A 26,092-nucleotide genomic window follows, 5' to 3' on the forward strand; every position below is an offset into this window, starting at 1 on the left:
AAGTTTTTGCAGAATTTTCATAGGCCACATCTTATATCTGTTTGCGGTGAAACTTTGTGATGTGCCTATTCTTGTGAGGCAGATTGAGAAAAAATATCAAAAAAGTTAAAGCAAAAAAAAGAGAGAAAAAGTTTATTTTTATTAGTGCCTCCAGGTCACGACGAGCTACGTTGAGTCCGATTTTGCTGTTTCTGCTGAAACTGCCGAAGTGTATCTTGCCTTTTGATTCAGTGTTGTTCATCATATCCATACTTGATCCTTCTTTGTTAGCACTACTGTTCTAGGACACGTATAGGCCAGCAACTAGGACAAGTATACTTTGGACTATTATTCAGCATTGCTATCTGTTTTTGAATTATGTTCCACTAACATACATATTTTGGCCTCCCAAGCTCCACATATATCCTTCTGATCAATACAACTTTGATCTTGCAATCGCAGTTTCACTCCCTCTTGGTAAGTATCACGAACCAGCCTCCGATTGTACGGTTCTTTGCACTGCTTTCTCGTAAGATACTTGTAAGAGCTCGGTAAAACACAATAGAGTGTGTTCCCTTTTTCCACCAGAGAGAGCATAGTTGGATTATTAGGGATAACCTTCACTGTTTATTCCTGTTTTTGGTGTTTACAATGGCAGGAGATAATGATAAGAAGACTCCCTCGGACTTCAACGAATGTGTCAGTCGAGAAGGGCTCGAAGTCATTCAGAAGATGGAGGAAACGGTCAACAAGGCTGTCCATGACACGCTCATTGCGATGAAGCTTGGTATCATGCTGGAGCGGGTGGACAGACAGCTGTCCGAGCTCACTAAGAGGATTGCTGCGTTGGAGATCCGCCCACCTCCACAACCAGAGGACACCGGTCCACCTCCGTACCCAGATGATGCAGTGTTTGATGCCAATGGCAACTATGATGTAGCAACTACCAAAGAAGCACGTCTACGACGTCGTCTTCGCATCAACATGGCAGGTATGAATGTGCTCAAAACCATCAGCAAGGTAATAACAATCGTGTCCCCGATGACCCTTATGGCAGGTATTCCATTGGTGGGGTCATATATTACAAGAAGGTCCCCAGGATTTACCCTCAACCTTATAAACAGATTCCTGAATGCTGCAACTAAATCCCTAGACATCACAAACTAGCCCGCATACCCCTATCTCGGACCTCTTTTGCACACAAAGGGAGTCCTTAGCTTTAGGAAGTCTAAGGAACTCCCCCAACAAATGTGAAAGAAATTTCATTAATCTGGAAGAGTCTACAGACACTTAAATACTCAAGCTCATCGAGGTGACAACTCATGTGAATCACTGAATACGAGAGTATATATGGCCCTCATTACATTTTAGCACAACACTTACTTTTATCAAGTATATATAGGCATGAGGGGGGAGACGTTAGTCTAGATGGGCAAGTGGTGGTCCAGAAGGATACATTTCGGTATTTAGGATCGGTGCTACAAAAAGATGGCGACATTGATGAAGATGTTAGGCATAGAATTTCAGCTGGTTGGTTGAAATGGCGGCAAGCTTCTGGCATCTTTTGTGACAAGAGGGTGCCACAAAAGCTAAAAGGCAAATTCTATAGGATAGCAATTCGTCCGGCGATGTTATACGGTGCTGAATGTTGGCCTACAAAAAGGCGACATGTGCAGCAACTGAGTGTAGCAGAGATGCGGATGTTGCGGTGGTTTTGCGGGCACACAAGGAGAGATAGAGTCCGGAACGAAGTTATTCGGGATAGGGTCGGGGTGGCACCAATTGAGGAGAAACTTACTCAGCATCGGCTGAGATGGTTTGGACATGTCCAACGAAGGCCTCCTGAGGCGCCGGTGCGTAATGGGGTTCTTGAGCGGGTCGATAATGTAAAGAGGGGTAGAGGTAGACCTAAACTGACGTGGGATGAGTTGGTTAAAAGAGACCTTAAGGATTGGAATATCTCTAAAGAGATAGCTTTGGATAGAAGCGCTTGGAGACTAGCTATCAATGTGCCTGAACCTTGAACTTATTTCTTTCGGGTTTCATCTCTAGCTTACCCCAACTTGCTTGGGAAAAAAGGCTATGTTGTTGTTGTTGTATATATAGACACAGAAATAGCTAAAGTTGAGCATTTCTTACATATGTACTGCAACCTGAAATCCAAAAGAAATCTTAGCAATATGGAAGCACCAACTTACAAAATACTCAAATATTCGAGCTCTTCGATTCTTGGTGATAGAACTCCAGTAAATCCCATAGATGTTAGTGTTCGGCAGGATGGCATCAGGTAAGACCAAGAGAAAGCAAAATGCAATGACATGTTCGAAAGTACAGGTATATCAAAGAATTATCATTACAGATGCAAAAATGTAGGTCAATAACACACAGAAATAAATGCCTCTAAAATGACGCGAGTAGTTTACAAACACTATAAAGTTCATTTGTCCCATTTTGTTTCTTCTGCAATAGGATTGAAAGCATACTGAACTTTGAAGAAGTTCATCCACAACTTATATTAGTGTCCTTGAAAATAAATAAGTTTCAAGGGCAACATAACCAAGTCCGTCGTCTTCACTAACCCATGTTGTTCTTCATATCACCTCCAGTAGCTGAACAATGCAGATTGTTGAAACCTTGTACCAACTTTGATGAACACCTCATGGGAGCTAGCTCGTACAGGGATTATACTTCATGAAACTCAAACAGTAAACTATTAGCTTCATGGCTCATGAGTATAGCCCACGTGCACACCTGCTATGTGCACACCAAATATTATATATATATATATATATATATATATATATATATATATATATATATATATATATATATATTCCAAAATGAAAGAAGGCTCAAGATTTCTCAACCCTCCAGACTCAGGGCTACACTCTATGGGTGCACCTACTCTGTGCACATCACAAGTTTTTCAATATGGAGCTCTCCACAACCTCTCAACAACCAGAAGATTATCTCAAGCTAAAGCACTTGGTTGAGGCTAAAAGCACTCGATAAAAGGGTAAAGACTTCAAATTAAATAAGGTTGCTGCTTGGCTATGAAGCGTTCTGTGCTACTATGGGGATACACCCAATACCCATAATAAGGAAGGTAGAAGATAAAGTCTCACCAGGGACTCTCCTGATACAATTGCAATCTAAGACAATCTAGATCCATAAGAAGTCACAAACCAGAACAAATAGTATCAAGTGTAGGGTCTAAGACAATCTAGATCCATAAAGTCCCAAACCACGATCTGTGCCAACATAACGTAGGGTATTACACTACTCTTATGGTCTAAACCTGTATAAGAGCAACTCCAACAGACTATGTAAAAGGAGTTGAATAGGTAAAAGTAGTAAAACTGGAGTGAAAATGGAATCCAACAGACTCTCTATGTGCCACTGCTCGCTATCTCGCTCGCAATGCCCGAGCCTCCACTCATTTTCTTTTACGAGTCAGTCGCCCTCGTCATCCCCTCCTCTCACGGGTCCCACGATCCCACCATCCTCCACCGGCGCTCCCCCTGCTCCCTTGCCGGCGTGCGGCACGCCGCTGCGCGCTCCCATGCTGCCGCCGCCGCTCCATGGCTTCCTCCTCCTGCGGGGCCAAGCGGATCTACTCCGGTGGAGTCCTGCGGCATCAGCGCGTGGACGGCAGCGAGGCGAGGACCACGGCGGGGCCATGGCGGCGCCGACCGGCATGGGCGGACGACGATGGGGCCGCGGCGGCGGGGACCGGCGCGGGCGGACGGCGGCGGCGGCGGGAGGAGGTGGCGCCGGTGCTGCTGCCGCCAAGTTGGCCCCCTCCGCGCACCAGCGAGGCGAGCAGCGCAGCCGGCGTCCTCGACGAGCTCCCGCACGAGGTCCGCCTCTGTAGCCGGCGGGAGGCGCGGGCTGCGCCTGTGGCGGGAGGCGAGGCGGCGACGGGAGGCGCGGGCCCCCTCGCTGCTGCGGGCCGCTGTCCCCGTCCCCTCAGAGCTCCCTCCCACCCCCTTCGGCACGCCGCCCCCTCCCCGCTGCGCCCACCCCCTCCGGCGCGAGGCCGCAGCGGCGACGGCGGGGCTGCGATGCGCTCCTGGGCGAAGGCGGGCAGGGCCACGGCGGGCGGGGCGAGCGCGCGGCGGAGACGGCGGGTGGGCTCGACGCGGAAGGGAGGGAGCGGCCGCGACCATGGAGACGGGGGTGGAGATGCGAGGGAGAGTGATGACGCGCGGGACCCACGTGCCAGTGTATGTGTGTGTGGAGATGGATAGCTAGGCTGTTGGAAGATACCACAAAATAGTGAGGCAATCTTAGCCAAATGGATATCTAAATGAGAATTTAGTTAGCCTTATTTACCTAAGCTCTTGGAGATGCTCTAAACATTCATGTCTTATGTCCATGTGCTATCATCGAGGTTTAGATCCAACGATCCTCTCCGAACAATCAACCACCTAGGGTTTTACCCTTTGGTGGACTGTGCGGTAAAACACATATATGACAAGATGGGTGTCTTCTCTAGAATTTAGAATAAATCCATTGACTATTATATTATTATTAGTGATGACTAGAGTCTACGAATTGATGGTGGGATGCTTCTCATTTTTGTAATAACTTCTCACGGTTTATTTTTGGTGTGTCTCTTAAGGATTAATGTGGAGGTTCCAATAAAGTGTTAAATTGGGAAGATGATGTATGTCCAATGGTCCATAAAGTTCTATGCTTGTATTGAAACGGCTAGCTTATGCAATGTACGGGTAACTTAGCTAGCCGTGAACTTGTGATGACTCAACTAATAGTATTAAACAAACTAAAATGGGAATGAAGGCCGAAGGGAACCGCAGCAAACAAACTTACACTCGCACAAAACTATTGTTTTCGTCGCAAATAATATGACTCCAAGAGCAGGGGAAGAGCATCGGGTTCCAGTCAGCAAGCTGGTTGTCAGTAGCATTCAGCATCAGCTTCATATCCAATAATGCATCACCTAAGAGCACAAAAGACGCTTCTCCGTTATGCATTATATCACAAGTCTGGTGAACTGTTCAGTAATTTTGGAAGTGAACTAAGAAGGTGAAGAACTACTAAAAAAATGGGTACTTCGTAAACCTTCTCGATTAGATAATGAAACCGGGAGCAGAGATGCTAAAATTAGCATGATGCGGAGCAGGAGGCACTCCATCTTTCTTTTATGTTCTATTGCTGCTGTCGAATGGGAGCTCCTTGGGAAGACTCCGCCGATGAGACTAGGCGAGAACATACGCAAACTGATCGAGTTAGCGGCAAAGCAAACCCAGTGGTTCCCGGCTGATACGGTGAACAAACAAGTCAGGGCGATATGGAGGAGCGGCGATATGGAGGAGCACAAAACAACAAAAAGTAGAAGGCACGGAGATTTCAGTTAGTAACTCCAAGACAAAACTATAGCATAATACTCATATAGAACTCGTGAGAAATACCTGAGTTTCTATGGCCATCAAGCAAGAACGCTGGCAAGACTCCAATCGAACTCTAGGAACTTCTAGTGATGAACGAACCTGCTCAGAGTTAACTGAACCAAAAACAAATTGAACGTCTCCACAGACGAGAGCAGAACCGAACCATAGCGAGGTCTCCGTTGGAACACTGAGCAAGCTGAAATTCGAGTGAGCAGCAGGAAAACACGGCCTGAGATTTTTTTTTTGATGGGCACGGCCTGAGATTTTGGGAGTGATGGTGCTGGGGTGGGGTGGGGTCGTTGCGCACCTTTCGTTGACTAGCCGTCACGCCAGATTAATAACGCCTACTCCCTCGGCCCCTAAATAATTGTTGCTGTTGGTGTACCTGCCCCAAATTTAACTCTATTTGTAGAAAATACTGTGCTGTTTCAACAGATATGTCATCAATAGCAAGAAACAGGGATATCCAATCAAATAGAGATAAATGAACCTCATACAGTTACACCTCTACAAGTAACAAGGAAAGATATTTGTTAAGCAGAAAAGGTGTTGGAACAGCACACATGTTAGGCACAGGCAGACAGAGCAACCTATGTTAAGCCAAAAGAACAGTTGGATAAGAAGGCAAGCAAAGTGTTCATATTTTCAATCCATCAAGAACTGTGACACACATTCAATCATGATTAGCTTAACCTTCCATTCTGTCACAGCATAAGCAACTTGGTTTACACAACAGTGTCATGGTTTATAAGTAGCTGTGTCCAGCACAGTGTCACAATATATATAATTCATTGGTCAAAAACTTGACGAACATTACAACAGTTTGCCGAGCAAGACTCCTAGACCCTCAAGAAGGTTTTCACCATCTAACCTGTGTAGTTGAACCCAGAAATCTTAGTCTGAAAATAGCACATGCAAGAAATAAAACAAAGTCATGTTGCTTTTTTTTTTGCAAAGAATAAAACAAAGTACAGGACTGCATGTAATATGTGGTGAATTCACAAGTTATTGCACTGTTATGTATCTCCAATTGTCTAAGCTAACATGAATTGTCACTCTCTGCATCAATTCATTGGATTACTATCATAGTTCTTAAGGCGTCGCCTAGGCGTCGCCTAGTCGTCGCCTAGTCGTCGCCTAGGCGATGAGGCGCTCCAAGGCTCCAAGGCGTCCTGGACGCCTTGCCTAATTCATGTCAGGAAGGGATGGAGGGAGGGAGAAGGGAGAAAGAGGACGAAAACCGATCAGCGATAGCAAGATGATGTTGTACCTGCCGTCTCCGACAGTGCTGCGCCTGGGCAGCACCGCCTCCGCGCCGTCCGGCAGGGAGGAGCGGCGGCGCCATAGCTCCATCTGGGGGTGGCCGCGGCAGGGAGGAGCGGGGGCACTGGTGCTCCATCTGGGGGTGGCCGCGGCAGGGAGGAGGAGCGGCGGCGCTGGTGCTCCATCTAGGGGTGGCCGCGGCAGGGAGGAGAACTGGCGGCGCTGGTGCTCCGTCTGGGGTGGCCGCGAAGGGAGTGGCGGCGCACGACGAGATAGGGTAGGGGGGAGCGGGTGGGCTGATGGGAGGAGATGAGTAGTTTATGGGCTGGTAGTGATTTGGTGGGCTGGGCCTTACATTCTTCCTGGGCCTTTTCTCTTTTCTTTCTTCTTTTCTTATTTCTTTTCCCCTTTATACTGCTAATTATACTGCTAATATTCTGCTTTTACGTTGGTGTATGGCGTCGCCTCGCCTCGCCTAGGCGTCGCCTAGGCGTCCAGAGGAGGTAGGGCGCCACACCTCGCCTCAACGCCTTAAGAACATTGATTACTATATAACAAAAGAGAAGGGCATTCATATATTTATGACTCAGAAGGGAACTCAAACACATGCACATTTAGAAACACTAAAAGGGCGTACCCAGTGCCGTAGGCTTCCCGCACTGTGCGGGGTCTGGGGAAGGGTTGTTTTTAAGCCCCAAGCCTTACCCACACAAATGTGCAGAGGCTGGGGCTCGAACCCGGGACCTTCCAGTTACAGACGGTAGGCTCTATCGCTGCACCAGGCCCGCCCTTCCACATTTAGAAACACTACTGAAAAAAAGAACTGTATGACAACAAGCAACTGAAAATGCTATCATATCACTAGATCACGGCACAGTTAACTGTAAATCTGCCTAAGACCACATATGTGGAGAAAATATCATGGTATAGTACCTTTCGGTGTTGCTACTGGATCCCAGGAAGGGGGAGCTTCACCTTCCCCAACTCTCAATGGTGCTGCACAGGACAGGCTTCTTGATCAAGTAACAAGATTAAATAAAAAGCTTGCTGCTAGGCTGGCCTTCGTCATCATAATTCACAAGCAACCAAACTATACAGGGATCAGGCCTTTACTCTTTGTGACTACTCTAGAAATTACAGAAGCAAGCAGGCAAGCAGTTGGCATCTGCAGCACGTCATTGTCATTGGCCATTGCTGCCTCAAACAGCAATATACAGGGATCGCAAGCTAGAGCGTGATCTTGCTAGGTGTAAAGAACACATACAGATCCAGCATCAATATGAACTACATACAGAAAGGGAAAACTTAGTTGAAGAACTGCAGAACAGATGACAGTCAAGAGTGAAATTTCATCTGATGATTTAAAAAATCATCAGCTCATTCATATCTTTTACTCAAGGTAACAAGATATGTCAAAGTGTAAGCTGACAGATCAAAATATCAGAAAGGGGTGCTAAAGATGTACTCCCTCCGTCTCAAAAAACAAGTCATTCTAGGATTCAAATTTTGTCCCAAAAAACATGTCATCTTACCCTATTTAGAAAGTGCATGCGCATGTAAGAATCAATCAGCACCAAATAAGGATAATAAATAGGGGCAAACATGGTCATTTTTACCTTCTTGTTAATTTGTCCTAAAATTCCTAAGATGCCTTGTTTTTTGGGACGGAGGGAGTACTCTAGTGCAATTCAGTAATGAGCAAAAAATCACATTAGTTCAGGTTCCATTGCTAGCTGTACTATAAATGGAGGCCAATACAGTTTACAGCAAGATGCACCATTGCAAGTAACAAACAGCTTCTAACTGAATACTGTGGCTGTGTGCAAGTACTGAACTGCATATCTGATCTGATGAGCAAGTACCTGCACTACATCCTAGTTTAAAAACACTTGGTCAAATCAGTAGCCTCCAGTCTACTACAGTCGACAGCAAGCTTGATCAAAGGTCTATGAGGGCAGCAAGCTTGAAAAACAACAGGAATGAAAAAACAAAAATCAATACAAGGAATGACTTCTATTCATCAACATTACATCATAATCAGTAGTGCTCATTGACATTACAAGCAGTCATTCTCCTAATATATGTAGTAGTAAAGAATAATAAATTCTTATGAATGTAAAACAATATACACCAGAGTACCAGACTGTTATTTTCCTAATCAAGTTCATTCCACTCATCAAACTGCTGAGACACTGATGTCTGCTCTTAGGAAAGTTCAGACACGATAGTATCACAAGTTAGTTCTCATGAACAGATGGAAAGAATATTGACTAAAGAACAGACCATACAATCTTTGTTAGCGAACCCAGTTCGCACCAACAGATCGTGCAACAAAAAGCAAGCTCTTGCAACCAATCAAGTTAATTTCTTCATTGCTCAACGCATGATATTTAAATAATATGCTGGATGGTAACAAAAGAGGTGAAATGTTCTGACCTGATTACACCTTGTTTTTTGTTTCTCCCTTTCCCAGTGATTGTGACAGAAGATGAGGTGATCTTCCACCTCCAAGATCCGCCCCTTCTTGACTTATTTGGCTCAGAGGATTCTTGTAAACCTAGTACGACCAGATCACTAGTTAGTTGAGGATTCTTACTTTTTTCTGTACACAGATCAGAACATGAGCCCCCCAGCATTTTTCTGAACCCATCAATACTAGTATGTCAATACTATTACTAAGGAGTAGCATTACACATAACCTCACAGTATATCCATTTCAGTTACTTTGACTATTTAAGAGATGCAACTAGTTATGAACATCTCAGAATGATCAGTCAGTAATGAACCAAAGAATTTCATCAAACAAACCCAACATAATCTTCTTGCATCAATATCAGAAATTCATGTGGCTGCTTGATGATAGTGTCAAATAAAGGCAACATTACAAGTTGACAGACGTAAGTGCTCCTGCTCACTAATTCCAGACCAGACATTGCCTACTTCTCATAGCTTCTATTTCCAGACATTGACAAACATCGAAGCCAACACAACACGTAGTCTAAGCTACAGGTGGATAGGTAGATTACCTCGGAGAGCAGCTTGTCGTAGGTGGTGGGCTGGTCGAAGAGCACGGCGTTGTTGACCTTCTCCTTGTGCTTGCCCTTGCTCCACCTCCGGACTTCTTCTTCTTCTGCTTGCCGCTTCTGGACTTGGCCGGCTTGACGGCGGCGGCGGGGCCTTCTCCTTCCCTCCCTCCTTGCTGCAAATGAACGACGAAAAGCCTCAGAAGCAGCAGCACGCAGCAGATCCGCGTCCAAAAAAGCTAAGCCATCCTGATACCTGGATCTGGATCGGGGGCCCTGTGGCGGCGGCGTGTGGAGGAGGCGAGGCTGGGCCGGGGCGGCGGCTTGTGGAGGAGGCGAGGCCGGGCTGGGGCGGCGTCTACCTCGACGTCGAAGTCGTCGTCCTCAGGCCGCTCTCCGCTCTCCGGAACGCCATCGAGGAAGCGGCTTGCGCGAGGAGGCCGGAGAGGCGGGGCGCCGCGTGCGCGAGGGGGCCGGCGAGGCGCGTGCGGCGTGCGCGAGGCTGCGTGTGTGCGAGAGGGTACGCACCGCGCCCACCCGTGTGCTAAGCCTGGTGGCGCTGCACGGCAATACTACGTATTAGCGCTGCACGTCAACCAGGTCTACCTCCTCCCGACTCAGTCCTCGTGATCTCATCGCCACACACTCAGCGCTGTTTGGTTTGCGCAGTAACACAAGCAGCACAAACTTTGACTAATAATTAAGGGTATTAAATTAAGATAATTTATAAAACTAATTTCATAATTCCTGCGCTACTTCGCGAGACGAATTTAATAAGATCTTTGATCACACGATTAGAGGTTAGTTACTGTAACATTATTGTAGTCAATCATTGATTAATTACCGTCATTAGATTCGTCACAAAAAATTACACCCATATGTGAAAACAAATAAACTTCGTTTAGTATCCCATACATACAAGATTCTTTTTTAGCACAAAACGTGCTACGGAACCAAACACGAAACGGGTTCCTCGCCGCCAGCAGTCTGCAGATGAAGGCGCGCGCGTGCCGAGCGGGAGCTCGGGCGTCGACACGGGAAGGGTGCGACGCGTGGGAGTCCTGAGGCCCTGCACGTATGCTGCTTTTTCGGATGGCTTGCAGAGGTGTCCTGCTAATGTTGCAGACTGCATGAACTGAGCTTTCTTGCAAGAAAAAATCAAGGTCAAGCATGAAATAGAAACAATGCCAAATCTAGGTTTTCAAATTTCAATATCTGCAACCTGATCCAAACGATGCTTAAGACTCCTACAATCGAAAGGGACAGAATTGCATTTTTTTTCACAAACTTGATAGAGTTTACTTCCAGAACAAGATCACAGAGTGAGTGCTATTCATACTTCAACAACAGTCATAACATTTCATACTCGCCAATGGAAATATTGAATACTCCATCCGTTCCAAATTATAAGTCATTCCAAGAATTTTGAAGGGTCAAACCATCTCAAAGTTTTACCAAAATTATAGAGAGAAATACAAGAATTTATGATATCAAATAGATATACTATGAAAATATAGCTAACAAAGAATCTAATAATACTTAATTAGTATCATAAAATGTTATTATCTTTTTATATAAATTTGGTCAAATTTGAAAAACTTTGACTCTCTAAGATTCTTGGAATGATTTATAATTTGGAACGGAAGGAGTATAAAGATCATATATAACAGCTCAAGCCTCAATGCAAAGACAAAAGGCACAGGCTTCAACAGAAACGTAAGCAACGATGGCAAACCATCGCAAATGCCCTCAGTAATCATTACATTTCAGGCGGATTAAGGTTCACATTCTAAGAAGACGCAGAAACACATTGTTTCCATGACAAGTTACTGGATCAATGATGCCCACACCACTACTTCGAACAGCTAGCAAGATATAGTACGACACTAGTTTCTGACGAGACCAAAGAAATCCCAAGTTTTCGCCACCGTAGAACACGCCTAAGGTTACATTTGTTTCCCCAAAGACGACCGGCACCTTCAGCGAGACTCAACTGCTGCTGGCTTCGCCACCTCCGGAGTCTCATCCTTGACCACGGGCTCGACCTTCTGCTTGCCGAACACCTGCCCCACAGGAGCAGCAAGAGATTAGCCCCGAACCACATCATAACCAGGAACAAGCATAGATGCAATAGGTATTAGAAACGCATCATAAACAGAACAAATTAATTAGGTACTGAAATCCAAGCCACATGTCTGAAAGGACTCAAAAGCACATCATATTCAGGAATCAGCACAAATGCACTCGATATCAATTGGAAATGCATCATAAACTGGACAACTTAGCAACTGAAATCCAAGCAAAGACCTTAATGCACATAATCAGGAATCAGTATAAGGCCAATTCCAATTGAAAGTTTCATTTCATTGTTAGCACCACATCAACAAACTAGAAATGAAACTATGGATGAAACCCCTTCTCCAATGCATTGTTTCATCTTTGCAATTTCGCAGGCTCTCATTTCATTTAATACTATGCCTATTCAAAATGAATCATAAGCACTTACAAAAGCTACTGAAATCCAAGCCAAAAGTCTGAAAGAATATAGCACAAACTCAGATTACTGCAGTGGCATCAGTACCCTCTGACCAATTTCATTCACAAACAAAAGAAATGAGTTGCTGCAGTGATGCAATTATACGGTGAGGAGCAAAAGCATCCATGGTTGGAGTGTTGGACCAGAGGCAATCTTGCTCTCGCAGTCTAGCACGTAGGGAAAAAATCTGGCATGAAGGAGCACATAGATGATCACAAATAACAAGGAAATTAGCATCACCAGCCAAGAATTATCTCCAGAATCCACATGCTTCCACACTAGTGAAAAACTGTGCAAAATCAATCTCACTAAATTGCTCCTACACTAGTACCCAGATGGATTCCAATTTTCCAATAGCATAACAAGAACTTAAACACGCAGGCTTGCAAAATGCATGCACAGTACTGATTTGAACTCCGTTCAACCTCAAGAGAACACGGGAAACCTCAACCAGTCTACCATCATCCAACAATTCTGACCACGTGCCGGAAAAAAATCTAAAAAATCGCTGCTACATTACTGACTGAGATAGATTCCAGCAGAATACCATCGCCATGTTTGCTAAAAATACATAAGGATTTGAACACCAGAAGACATGCTAAACGTCCGTGCCCCATTATCCGTTCACGATTAAGAGAAAAGGGAGGAAAATACCATCGCGATCCAAAAAAAAAAAATCTGGAACGCGTGAGCACACGATATCCTGATCACTTGCGGAAAACAACATCATTAATTGTTGCCATGTGCTGGTAACTAGCGATGGATTCCAAACCAACGAACGAATAATCCTATTCGCGCAGAAAAGACATCCCAAAAAACGGAGGCGTATAACATCACCACGGCACCAACACGCGATTCCTGGTCACACGACTAATCAAGCGCCAACAGGGCCACATCAACTACAAACGCACACAGCCATTTTCTCGCAACCAGGAAAGCAGAACAAGCAAGTAGTACACCATCAACCAGCTACGAACCAGAAGAACTCGCTAAGCAGGAAAAAACTCGCGCGCGCGCATCACCAAACGGCAGTACAGAGAAGAGGAGAGGAGGTGAGGCAAGCGACATTACCGAGCTGCACTTCTGGGAGAAGTAGTTCTTGAGGCAGATCCAGTGCTTCTGCGCGGGCATCGCCTTGAACTGGTTGAAGTAGTCCTTGGCGCTCTCCAGGAACGTCGCCTCCTCCCCCACCGTCTTCTTGTAGCACTTCTCCCGCGTCTCGGGCTCCTTCTCCGGCGCCATCAGGGTCGGCGGCGCGGTCAGGGTCGGCGTCGCCTCCTCCGGCACCGCCACCGCCACCGCCTCCTTCCTCGCGCAGGCCGCCTTCTCCATCGCGACCCCCAACACCAAGCGAAGGCACTAGGACGGAGACTCCGAGAAGAGGAGATGAAGAGGCTGGTGGTGTATGGAGTAGACCTGGGCATGGGTCACCCGACCCGAACAACCCGACCTAACCCGCCCGAAAAAAACCCGACTCGACCCGACCCGAGCTACGTGGCGGGTGGGCGCGGGCCGTATTTTTTGACCCGTAACAATCAACGGGCCGGGCACGGGCCGTGATTTTTGACCCAAAACCCGACCCAACCCGAAAAACCCAACCCAAAGGCCAAAAAACCCGACCCAACCCGAAAAAAACCCGACCCGACACGCCCGCGCAGGGTGCACGGGCCAACCCGACCCGACCCGGTGATAGGTACGGGTCGGGCGCGGGCCGTCCTATGCGACCCGTGACCCGACCTTGACCCGACCCGAACCCGACCTGACCCGACGTTTGCCCAGGTCTAGTATGGAGGAACCGGGCCAAGAGGGGGTGGGGAAGCTTTTGTTGTCCTTGGCAATGGTGCCGGGGCGTCAGCTTTTGTTATAGGAGGAGAGGCCCGGGGCGGTTTCCTTGCAAAAGGAAGATGAGAGCGCTGGTCGAAGAACTCCAACAGATTATCTTTCTCTTTCCTTTTTCTCACTATATAGAAAAATCTTTTTTTTAATTTTAACATATATATAGAAGAAGTGTTCGAGCAGATTGATTTTTCCTCTTTTTATATGAAAAGAGAGAGGTGATGTCTCCCCTTTCTATTGGGGATTGGAGAGAAATTATTGAAAATTGAGAAAAAATAAACAGGAAAGGGAGATGAAAAATTAATCTACTAGAGTAGGTTTTTCAACATTAATCTCTTATATTAAAAAATGGAAATAGGAAAAGAGAATATCAATCTCTTGGCGTGGCTCTCACGCCGCAGGGGCAAAACTGCGGAAGGCGTGGGTTCAGGAAGAGAAAAGAAAGAATTTTCAAAAGAAAAAAAAGGCAGAGGCGACGTGGTCTCTCTGACATGTGGGATCAGAAAAGCTCCGGTTCTGGCGGCGGACCGCTGTGCGTGGTACACAAGACACTGAACTGTGGGTCCGAGTCCATGCTCCGGGCCCCGGCATTTCATTTCCTTCCGTTTCTTGGGCAAGAATTTGCAGAGGCCGGGTGGGAGTGGGGCCTGGAGGATTCTGCATCGTACGTGCGTGGGAGAGATCCTCTGCCGTTGGGTTCTCAGCGGCAGAGAGACGTTCGGCTGATCTGGAACGTGGGATGCGCATCCAATGGCAAGAATCACGCAGCAGAAATAGAATGGACTTGTTGGCCCATGAGGACGATGCAGCCCAGTCCAGATGCCATGGGGAGGAGGAAAAACAGTGCCGCCGCCAGCGAGCTGCGGCCGCCAGAGCTGCCCTTGGACCGCTCGAGTTCCACTCCCGGTCCTGATGCACGTCAGATCGCGCGTTCGCGCCCCCGCCGCCCACGCCACTGCCGACTGCGCTCGTCAGTACCATCGCCGAGGATGCCGCGTGCGAGCTCGTGGACTGCGGAGTCGCCGCCTCGTCCGTCTGGGAGCTCCTTCTCCTTCGCATCCGCGACCACGTCGCAGCTTATCATGGAACATTGGAACGGATCCTCGCGCAAGTCTTATTTTGACCTCTTGTTCATCCTCCCTCCTCTCGATCTTGTTGTTCTTTCTGCCTCCAAATCGCTCTTCGTTTTGAAAAAAAATTGAATCTTTTTTCAATCGCTACCAGGGATCTCCCTTCTGTTATTGATAAAATCCGGACACCTCATGTGCAGTTGTCGCTCATCCTCTGCGGTGGTTCATGCTTGGCAGCACCGGTGCCCTCCCCATGGTGGTGCGCCCCTTGCCCCTCAACGGCGGCGACCAGCACAGCCCGATCAGAACCACTCCACGATGACCGAGGTGATGGGATTGGGGACGAGCACGGCATAGCATCCCGACGTCGATGGGCAGTGAAGAGCGAGGCGAGGCACCCGGCGGTGCTGGACGGCGATGAGAGAGCTGCAGGACCTGGCGACGCGTTGGCGGCGGCGACGAGATGCCTGCTGCCGACGGTCCCTTTTTCCGCGGCCAGAAGAAGGAATTGTGTTCGGTCCTCGTGAGTGCAGGCAATTGGGCTGTTTAGTTGCTCATAATGGTCTGATATATGGGCCGTATAGTCAGGAACTTAGTGTTTGTGTGCGTCGTCGGATGCTCATCCCGCGTTCCAGATCAGCCGAATGTCTGTCTGCCGCTGAGAACCCAATGGCAGAGGATCTCGTTCCTGCTTCGCTGGGACCTTGGGAGCAGGGCTCCGGGCAGTTCTTGGGTTCGGAGCGTCCAGAGGATTTGAACGCCACGTGGCCACTGTTACGGACACTAACTACCGGGCCCCATTCTCAGAATGGCGATCACGCAGCCCGTGGAGGAGCAAAAGCCAGCGCCCAGGCAGACTGGAAACAGAAACACTGCTCAGATTATACAGCTGGCTCTGGGCGTTTCGTGGAGCGTCCGATCTTTTGCCAAGAACCGCGATCGAACGGCATGCGTCAAGGAAAAAAAGTCCCACTAGCCAACCGAAAACTTGGCTGCCAAGTAGTAGAAGCATAGACGGGCCGGATGCCCGGATTAAGGCAAGAATTATATTTTGATGAGAACAGAAGGTGACTCATGCAAATGTGCAATCATGTTACTCCATTTACATATGGATAGGTCCCGTACTCATGCGTGCCGAAGTCTCAAGTTTACTCATTAGGTGATCAGGTACGCAAACCGCCGGAAGTTCATTGTTCCGGCCTTCCGGCCTCCCCTTGGTCTCGTTCTCTCGGATCTGCTCGCTGCTGCAGTTGAAACGGTTCATCTTCTTCAGGGTGTGTCGTGTTGATGTTATTCACAGCAGACAATTGATGGATTTCAAGAAAGTGTGTGTGTGTGGGGGGGGGGGGGGGGGGGTGGTGAAGAATGTTGTTTCCCATCTTTCCCGGATCCGTTGTCTTCTGTTATACCAAAAAAAAGAGCATCCCAAAAAGATTGGGCATGAATCGAACACCAACTGGGAATAAAAACATACTTCATTCATGAATAAAATGACTCATGAGATCGCCAACTGCGGCAGTACTGCTGCTGTATCATCTGCCGATTTGCCGAACTGGGCGGAGTGGACCGAGCCAACGAAATTGCTCTGCTCTCGGCTTCGCTCGGGCCAGAAAGATTGTTAATGAACTTTTCTCTTTCGTAAATAAACCCTAGTCCGGGCCGGGAATTATGATCCAGCCCAGTAACAACCCATGCCCAGTAATTGATGGGCCGCGACTTCTGCGCATCTCCTGGTTCTTGTATTACCCTCATCTTCTCTGTCTGTCCCGCCCGTCGCTCGTCTGCATGATTTCATCCTTCTATGTGCGATCTATTTCTGTCCATCCCTTGAACGAGATATCGTGTCATTGCCTCAAAAGATAAGATGATCGTTACAAGTCTCGCACTGTGCCTGACATTGCATGACAATCGCTATGGGAACTTCACCATCGCCTTTTAGGCTCTCCGCAGCGGTCTCTGTGTAAGCCTCGCGCTACCTCGTTTACAGAGCGCCTTTAGCGTTTTTTTCGCTGCAGCGGGGCGCGCTAAGCGGCTCTGGAAAATGGAGTTCGAGCTCCCGCGCGGCATCTGTGGAGCGGTACGGACGACTCTAGAAACGGACACGCGCGGGGCCCTCGTTCTTCCCGCAGTCGTCCCCAACCGCATGCTGTCCTCCCGCCCGAGCTCGGCGCCATTGCCACGCGGCCGGAGCTCGGAGCCCACGCGCCATGGGAGGGGGCGGGAGGAGGGAGGGCCTCGAGCCCAATGCCGCCGCGGCGCTCGCCCGCCCGCCCGCCATGGCCCCACGCGGGGGAGGAAGGCGCCGCCGGCGCGGGGGCGCGGCGAGGTCGCGCGGCAGGGGCAGCTCAGATCTCCGAGGCCGGCGATCCGCGCCGAGGTTTGGGGGTGGCGACGAGCAGGGCCGGAGCAGAGGGGCCGGGCGGTGGGTGCAGGGGAGGAGCTCGGCCGCGAGGAGGAGGCGCGTCCCACCCGCCGCCGCCGCGAGGGAGCCCGGCGCGCGCGGCCCCAACTCGCCTCCTCCGCCCCTGCTCCGTCGCGCGTGGGGGCGACGGCGTCGCGGACTCCGCCTCGCCATGGCACCCGCGGCTCCGGCCCCACACGCGTGGTGGACGCGCTGCACCGAGCTCGACCATGCCGCGCCGCGCACAGGGAGCACGGCCATGCCGCGCTGCGCGCTGGTGCCCCGGTGAGCTCCTCCGGCGAGCCGCGGGAGGTGTGCGCGCGGCTCCACCTCCGCGTCCGCCGCAGGATCCGGCCACCACGCGGGGCTCCGCCGCCGCGTCGCCATGGCCACGGCCCACGGCGGACGGAGCTCGGGAAGGCCCGCCATGGGGGCGGGCGGAGCTCGGGGAAGCCCGCGTTGGTGGGGATGGCCGCCGGGGAGGAGGATGGCCGGCGCGGGGAGGGGCCAAGGCCGCCGCGCCTGCTCGCGCGTCGACGTAGGGAGGGAGGAGGGGCACGCGCGTAGCCCCGCCGCCGCTCTTGGCCCGGCGCAGGGGAGGGAGGTGGGACGAGGCCACACGGGAGCTTGCGCTGCCGCCGCACACGGCCCCGCGCGCCGTCGGGGCCGGGAGGGGGAGAGGTGGGAGCAAGAGAGAGAGGCCGCCGCCGGGTCGAGCTCCACCCTCGCCGGCGGAGGGGGCGTCGCCGAGCTCGGCCACCTTCGGAAGGGGGGGAGGGGGAGAGAGACGGGAGTGGAGGGGAAAGGGGAGAGAGGGGGAAAGGGGAGAGAGAGGAAAAAGGGAAAGATAAAAATAAAATAATTCTGATAAGTGGGTCTCGCGGATGGTAGTTGATATAGAGTATAGATTTAGAGAGTGAACGAGCGCGGAGAAACGGAACGTAGAGTAGAGAATCTTGATGACCAGAATAAAATATTTAGAACGAATTTAGAGAACGACGAGTGCGGAGAGTCTTAAGCGCAAAACCCTCGACGCGAGGCGCATCCATCCATCGAAGCGCAACCATCCATCGAAGCGAACACAGTCTCCCTCACCTCCCCTCGCGGGCCCCCCACTCGCCTCGTTACCTCGGCAGGCTCTGCTCGCCATCGGCCATCCGCTCACCCCGAGTCCGCCCTCACCTGGCGCAGGCTAGGCCCACGTATAGCGAGACGGCGACTCTTCTTCCGCGGCCATCACCCAGTGTCCCAGCGGCCTAGCCAGTGGCTCGGGCCCACCGCCCGCACCGCGCGAGGTGAGACGACTCGGGCCAGCTCTCTGTCTCGGCTTTCCCTCCAATCGCCGTCGCCGCTCGCCTCGCACGCCCGGGTTTTCCCACCTCCTAGTCGCGGGCGTTCTCGTCAGATTTCCGCGCGGTCCCGGTGCCCGCTTCCATGCGGAGACCGCAGGGGAGGGACAACCCGCTTCCTCGGCGTCAACAGGGCAGGGTTTTATTTCCCAACCGGAAACCGGTTACCGCCGCCCTCCGGTACCGGTTTACCGGACCGGTTAGGCCGGTAACCGGTGGAAACCGGTTGAATTCAAATCCAAATTCAAATAAATTCAAATTTTCCCGTGCAACCGGTTCCGACCGGTTTACCGGCCGGTTTGACCGGTTTACCGGTCGGTTTGACCGGTTTGAAATTCAAACGCTCCCGTGCAACCGGTTTACCGGCCGGTTTTACCGGTTTACCGACCGGTTTGATCGGTGGGCCTTCATGGGCCGGCCCATTTTTTTTCTTTTTCTTTTTTGATTTAACTTTAAATTCCCACAAACTATACTAAATGAATGAATTTTTGAGAAAATTTGACACCATTAAATTCATCACACCTTGAAGTATTTTTAGGAATTTTTTGGGAATTTTTCATTTTTTGAATTCAAATTTAAAATTTGAATTTTGGTCGGTTGGGTACCGGCCGGAACCGGAACCGGACCCGGACCGGACCGGTTTGACCGGTAACCGGTCAAACCGGACCGGTTCCCACCGGTTAGGTTAACCTTGCAACAGGGTCGGTGCCGGCGTGCCGCCGTGATGTGGAGCGTTGCTTGCTGTTCTAGTTCTACCCTTCTCCCGGGCGCCGAGAGCCAGTCGCCGGCCGGCCGTGTGTTGCCCTGGCACTCTGGCACCCTAGAGGTCGGCGTCCGGTTGCGGCCTTGCGGGCGGTTGAGTTGGCCACGGACCTGCGACGGCGACGCGTGTAACGGATCGGTTAAACAATGCGGCGATCTGATAAAGACGATGACGACTACTACTAATCGAGGCTTTGTTTAGCTTTAGCAGGTGTCGATGTCAGGGAGGCTCCGCTACAGTAAACAATGCTTGCATTGGATCTGAAAACCAGAGACGGGCCGTGTCAGAAATACGGACCACAGGCAGTTGCGTAGTTGGGCTGTGTTTAGATGGAAGGAAAAGGATGTGAAAAGTCACATCGGACATTGTAGTGTACTGTAGCACTTTTCGTTTATTTATGGTAAATATTGTCCTACTATAATTTAACTAGGCTCAAAAGATTCGTCTCGCAACGTACATCAAAACTATACAATTAGTTTTTTATTACCTATATTTAGTACTCCATGCATGGGTTATTTGCTATATTTAATGTTTCGATGTGATTTTGATGTAATTGAAAGTTTGGATGTTGGGAGATTTTTGTGGGATCTAAACACACGCTTGATGAACTTTAAAGTGTCTCGAGTTGCGCATGAGTGATGTGTAGCACAGTAGCACACTGTAGAGAGGTTGTAGTAGTAGTCCAGATACCTGAAGTGATCCGCAATCAAGTCCTCGTGTCGTGCCAGGAACTGTTCAGAAAAGTCGGAGGTAAGAATACAGGGCTACAGATTGAACTCTGAACATCGTCTCATCCGGCTAGTCATAAAACAGGCACCCGTGTGGTTTCCTCTCTCTCGATTTGAACAGGCAAAGGCGTTAGAGGCGTCAGAGGCCGGGTTGCAACTTGCAACAGGATCAATCGCTGCGTGTCCCGACTCCCTGAAACCCTGAGTAGGATAACTAATCCAAATTGTAGAAACTGAAACCCAGTGTTCAGACAACTAGTCAACCCAACAAACTCAAGCCAAACCAACTTTTTGTTTCTCTTAAAGACGCAATTCTACAATTCATCACATGTCAAAATGCAGATAACATACTCCCAGCGATCACGTTTCACGTCTCCATCTCCCTGTTTGAAAACAGCCGTTTTTTTTTTTGAGTTAAGGCTCGTTTCTTTATTTAAGGCACCAGAGGTTCAGCGGATTCGCGAACCAATAAAGCGATTACAAAGTCTGGGAGAGGATGCACCCATACAGCCGGGTGATCCAAGTCCCTAATACGACCAGCACGAGCCAATTCATGAGCTACTAAATTACAAGAACGATGAACATGTACCACTGATGCCGAACTAAACATGGTGGCCATCAGGAACTTCGCTTCTCTGAATAACACACCCCCCTGAGCACGATCGAACTCATCCGTTTGTAGAGCCTTGACCAGGGTCTGGGAGTCTGTTTCCACCATGACATGTTGCATGCCTTGATTCGCTGCTACCATTAGCGCCTCAATACAAGCACGGGCTTCAGCACAGAGGGCATCACTCACCACCGCAATCCGACCAGCACCTGCCAAGACTGCTCTGGAATGATCATCACGAACCACAAAGCCCCATGCACCCCCAAGGTCCTTCTCCAAGAAAGCTGCATCAACATTTATCTTCCATACATCCCGCCCCGGCGGCACCCATCGTCGATCACGTTCTCGTGCATTGATCGATTCTGCATTGGTGGGCAATTCCTGCACATTCTGTGTCACCAATCGGGCTCTATATATAATCTCATCAATTGATCTCCTTTCTGTTCCTGCGTTCACTTTATTTCGAGCATCCCACCAAGACCACAATAGACCAATGATTAGGATTCTTTTCGATTCCTGCATGGACATAATGTTCTCCGAAACCTGCATAGATGATGAGCACTTGCACAGCATCTCCCTCTCCTCTTCCAGACCAAGGGCCCTCCAGCATTGTTTTGCATATTTACATTTCAAGAAGCAATGACCCCCGTCCTCATCCAATCTCAGACAAACTGGGCATCTAGTATCAATTTCCATCCCTCTTCTATTGATGTTCTTCCGCACAGACAGGCTTTTAAGTGTAAACCTCCAAAAGAAGTGTTTCACCTTTGGTGGACAATTCAATCTCCACAAATTCTTCCATCTGAAATTGGCATTAACAGCTTGACCAACAGTTGTGCTTCCCTCACCCTTCTGACAGCCGATTTTGACAAACCGGGCTCCACGCCATAGTTCGGTAACCGTGACACCGGCTGACCAGTGGCCACAAAGGTCAGAAACTTTTTGTCTTCAACAGATAAGTTCAGATGCCTAGACTTTTTACAAATACCTGCGGCTCTATCCGGAGATCATTTCATTCGCTAGATTCTTTTTTGAAAATGATTTCATACGCTACAAGCGTTGAACAAGGCAATACAAACAGCATCCAACCTGCAGGCTCCTGCACTGCAGTCGCCTCATCATTTGGGGGTTGTTGTTGTTCCAAATCCAAACGCTGACCAAGAACAATCCAAAACACACACGTCACAGCTTGAGCCTATATAGCAGTCTAGCAGATGCCCAATTCCGGCGCCGGCAGGCTTATCTTATATATCTTATGAGTGTCAATTAGTGACCTTTAGGTGCATCTCCAGCCTTTTAATTCAAAATTTTGTACTATTTCTTCAAAATCGAATCTTATTTTAAAAAATTAGTACAAAATTTTGAAAAAAAGGGTAGGAGATGCACCTAAGGATCACCAATTTGCATCTTAATTTATCTAATCCTGCAACGTGTGGTCTATCTAATCTCTGCTGATGAGAGGAGCACGCACAATTCCGTTCGTGCAGCTCGAGTGCTCGACGCCTCTTTCAATGCAGTACAAAGTGAATCAGCTTATTTTCTTTTACATAACACTATTGAATCAGCCGATTTTTTACTAGTGGCGCGCTTGCCACATATCGCTAGTACTGTACGGCCGGCGATCGTACAATATGCCGGTGTTGTACTGCTGACAACAGCGATAGCGCCACCAAATACTTCCACCGGTTTTACTTATACATGGCCATGCAGCCCAAGCCCGTTAGCCCGGCCCAAGACCCGTTTTTTTGGCCCGGCCCAAGCATGGCCCGGTCTAGTGACCTACGGGCCCGGGCTGGCACGGCCGGGGGTGCAGGCCGTGCTTGGGCCGCACCCCAGGCACGTGGGCCGGCACAGGCACGGCCCGGTCCCAACGGCCAGCCCGGTAGCGGCCCGGTAGCACCCCTCCGCGGCTCTCCCTCGCAGCCTTGCTGCCGGCCCAGCCCACGAAATTCCCCCTCCCCCATATAAAATCCTGACACCCCTTCCCACCCCCACCCTAACCCTAAAAAAACCTAACCCTAAAATTATGCACCTACCGGCCTACCGCCGCCGCCCGCTGCGTCCTCTCGTCCCTCCCGCCGTCCCGCGCAGGAACGGCCTCACCGCCGCGGATCCAGCTCGCCCGGCGCCCCCTCCCTCCTCCTCGTCCTCCCGCACTGCCATGAACGCCGCCAGCCGCCGCCTGGACCCTTCGGGAGCGCCTCCTCCTCCTCGGCCCCCGCGGAAGACACGGCCAGCGAGCCACGGCCTGGACCCTAGGCCGCCGGCCAGCCGCCCGCCTCCCACCCTCCCTTCCTCACCAGGAACGGTGCTGGGGTGAGAGCTCATCCGTGCTAGGGGTCGCCATGGCCGGGGTCCGAGCTCGGGGTCGCCACGCGGACGAGCTGGAAATTGGGATGTGGGCTGGCACGTCCCGTTGCTTTGGGCGTGCTTCATGGGCCGGCACGACCCGAAAAATAGCCCATAGTGCCATGCCTGGGCCGAAGGCCAGGCACGAAGCATGCAGCGGCCCAGCCCGTGAGGCACGACGGCCCGTGACGGCCCGAGTACTAACGGGCCCTGCCGGCCTGATGTCGTGCCGAGCCGTGTCGGGCTGGCCCGTTGGCCATCTATAGTTTTACTACCTAGCCTGTAGTTATACTCTTGCGGATGGATGTGCCGCGAGATTACTAGAGCAGCACTGCATCCTTAGATTAGAGCTACTCCAACCCACATCATATTTGACCTCCTACTCTACATTTAGGAGAGAGAAGAGGGAAAAACATCTCCAACCAAACTCCTATCTCATTCCTAACTTTGAGAGTCTCTTAAATCTATTGGCCTCCCCTCCTATATTTAGGAATATAATGAGAGTCTCTCATCTTTTGAGAGTGTTGTTGGAGGCCATTGTCAAATAAGAAAGATAAATAGGATGAGAGACCCTCGTATAGATGGAATAGGGACCAAAAGTAGGAGGTGGGTTGGAGTTGCTCTTACATACTCACGCTGCCACAGATCGTGCGAGTATGTAAGGCCATGTTTAGTTCCCAAAAAATTTCAAGATTCCCCATCACATCGAATTTTTGGACACATGCATGAAGCGTCGAGGTGGCTGGTTCCGGTGTCTGCGGGCCTGGATCTGCGGCCTCGGTAGGCGCGGGTGACGAGGCCTTCCGGCGGTAACGACTTGTGCTTGGGTCTGCATAGGCGGCGTCTGGACGGTGAAGTGTCCCCACATAAGTAGAGACTAAATGTGATACAAACATCAGTCCCAGGAGGCTGATACACATTTATTACATCAGATGGTACGTCACCGTACAAACCTCCGAGGAGGTGGACACTCGATACAGACAATAATAAGAAGTAAAAAGGCTACGGTGATACATCAAAGCACGACCCACATGGGATCCAGCTCGGGCTCAGAGTATCGCGCTAGCAGAATTAACTTGCAAAGGGCCAACACCACAGGCAAGGTTGCGGTTCGGACGCAACCTCTACTCGACGTCTTCAACAGCGTAGTCCGGATCTTCTTCTGAATAAAAACCACAAATATATATCGGGTGAGTACAAAAGTACTCATCAAGTCCAACCCCATCCACGGAGGGGGGTAACACAGATATGCGCATGATAAATCAAGGATAGGGCAGAGGTTTATTTGTGGTAAAGCTAGATTTTACACATGCAGGGGTTTAGTTTTTTTAAAAAAAGATTTTCTTAAAGCAGTTTCTCACTTAACCGAATAATCAGTGGGGTTGATCCTACACAAAGGATCCAAGTTTAAATGCTACCGGACTCCTCATCCGCAGTAGCTCACGGCACAACTGCCGGACACCTTCCAAAAACAACTCACACCATGAAAACATCCCTCCCAAAAGTCTAGTTTTGTGACCAAACCGTTACTCGTTCAATACCGTGAGCATGGCTATTCGAATAGGTTCTACATTCTGCAGAGGTGTGCAACTTTACCCACACGTGGGGTACCACAGCACGATCACCTTAGTGTCGGTGCAGATCCCATCAAAGCCATTACCCACCTTAGCTAGATCAAACTAGCCAACACGGGCTCCACCAAGGGGCCATTGACCTGACACCGAGGTTTAACCGGGGCATAAATCACCACGACCTTATCCCTTCTCCTTGGTCACCCGTTGTTCTCAGCTCTCCTGATGGCTATCAGACTAACTAGTGGGGTTTATGCTAAACCATTGCCACATACAACGGTCGAGTGGTTTGCACGATAGTTGAGTCAGGCAAGATGACACATCACCTCGGTCCTTAATTGTGACAGGATAGCTATCTCCCAACCTCCTTGCTCTACCACAATGGTACGAGCCTCCAACGCATGACAATCCACCCAGGGGATGCCATTCATCCATCCCATCTTAACATTTTATTCTTTACAACCCAATTTCCCTTCTCTTAATACTCATGCATTTTCCTTTTTATAAAAAATGTTGCAACCATTTTAGAGTATAATAAAATGAGTACCGGGTCCTAAGCGGCGCTCTAGCAGCGATCAACATCCAAATAGAATAAATCACATTTAGACATTAATCTAGGTGGTCAAGGAATGGTTATAACAAATCAAGGGGTGGCTATCCAATCATGTTTTCAGCAGTAAGAACATATGCAATTTTGTAAAACAGGTCAATAGGTTGTGTTTATAAAACTGGGTCGAAATATGCAATCAAAGGATGAGATTGAACTTGCCGTCTTTAAAGCCTTCCGGGAGGTCCTGATCGAGGTGCTGTCCTTTGGGTTCGGGGTCACGGTACTGATCCTTGCACACCTGCTCGCGGTACTGCTCATCGACGGGTTTTCCCTCGTTCACACCATGATCTACGGTGCACACAAACAAACACACAATAAAAAAAGGAAATAAAGGTTTTATCGTCGAGCTCGAATCGGAAGAAATTAAGATATGGATATGGGAGTAATATTTTTGGGTGGTTCTCTAATGGCATGGCCGAAATTATGTTAGAAATGGTGTGGTAAAGTTTCGGGGCAAACGGAGGATTTTTGGTGCATGAAATTATGAGTCGAAGGAGTGGTTAGGGGTTAAACGGGAGTTCAAGGGCTTCTTTGTAATTATTTTTGAGAGTGGAAAGAGTTGATTATAATTTTTGAAAATACTTGTGTTA

The 26,092-nt window shown here is 49.5% G+C and overlaps 3 protein-coding genes across 36 annotated transcripts; all 3 read right to left on the reverse strand.

Moving 5' to 3' along the window:
- Positions 1 to 2,288: 2,288 nt before the first annotated feature.
- On the reverse strand, positions 2,289 to 10,240 carry LOC120693178. Of its 34 annotated transcripts, none has more exons than XR_005682882.1 (6): positions 9,936 to 10,240; positions 9,683 to 9,855; positions 5,415 to 9,213; positions 5,065 to 5,262; positions 4,813 to 4,942; positions 2,289 to 2,666 (listed from the first exon to the last, which is right to left on the reverse strand). XR_005682882.1 is itself a non-coding variant. In XM_039976597.1 (4 exons), the coding sequence occupies exons 1-4, from the start codon at positions 5,430 to 5,432 to the stop codon at positions 3,949 to 3,951; spliced, it is 663 nt and encodes a 220-aa protein (XP_039832531.1). In that variant the 5' UTR covers positions 5,433 to 5,715; the 3' UTR covers positions 3,133 to 3,948. The 34 variants fall into 34 exon arrangements, 1 of the variants encoding a protein (XP_039832531.1); XR_005682897.1 differs by lacking the exon at positions 2,289 to 2,666 and having other exon boundaries at positions 3,133 to 4,942; positions 5,065 to 7,466; positions 7,590 to 7,652; positions 9,093 to 9,213; positions 9,936 to 10,201; XR_005682899.1 differs by lacking the exon at positions 2,289 to 2,666 and having other exon boundaries at positions 3,133 to 4,942; positions 5,065 to 7,203; positions 7,590 to 7,652; positions 9,093 to 9,213; positions 9,936 to 10,200.
- A 1,124-nt stretch (positions 10,241 to 11,364) lies between these two features.
- LOC120693177 lies at positions 11,365 to 14,150 on the reverse strand. The gene is made up of 3 exons (XM_039976596.1): positions 14,008 to 14,150; positions 13,287 to 13,626; positions 11,365 to 11,742 (listed from the first exon to the last, which is right to left on the reverse strand). Exons 2-3 carry the CDS (start codon positions 13,545 to 13,547, stop codon positions 11,659 to 11,661), a joined length of 345 nt encoding a protein of 114 aa, XP_039832530.1. The 5' UTR covers positions 13,548 to 13,626; positions 14,008 to 14,150; the 3' UTR covers positions 11,365 to 11,658.
- Positions 14,151 to 20,737: 6,587 nt separating this feature from the next.
- Positions 20,738 to 21,719, reverse strand: LOC120687262. Its single transcript, XM_039969248.1, has one exon. It carries the CDS (start codon positions 21,666 to 21,668, stop codon positions 20,796 to 20,798), a length of 873 nt encoding a protein of 290 aa, XP_039825182.1. The 5' UTR covers positions 21,669 to 21,719; the 3' UTR covers positions 20,738 to 20,795.
- Positions 21,720 to 26,092: the final 4,373 nt, after the last annotated feature.

Source organism: Panicum virgatum, chromosome 9N, assembly GCF_016808335.1.
Source record: "Panicum virgatum strain AP13 chromosome 9N, P.virgatum_v5, whole genome shotgun sequence".
NCBI lineage: Eukaryota > Viridiplantae > Streptophyta > Magnoliopsida > Poales > Poaceae > Panicum > Panicum virgatum.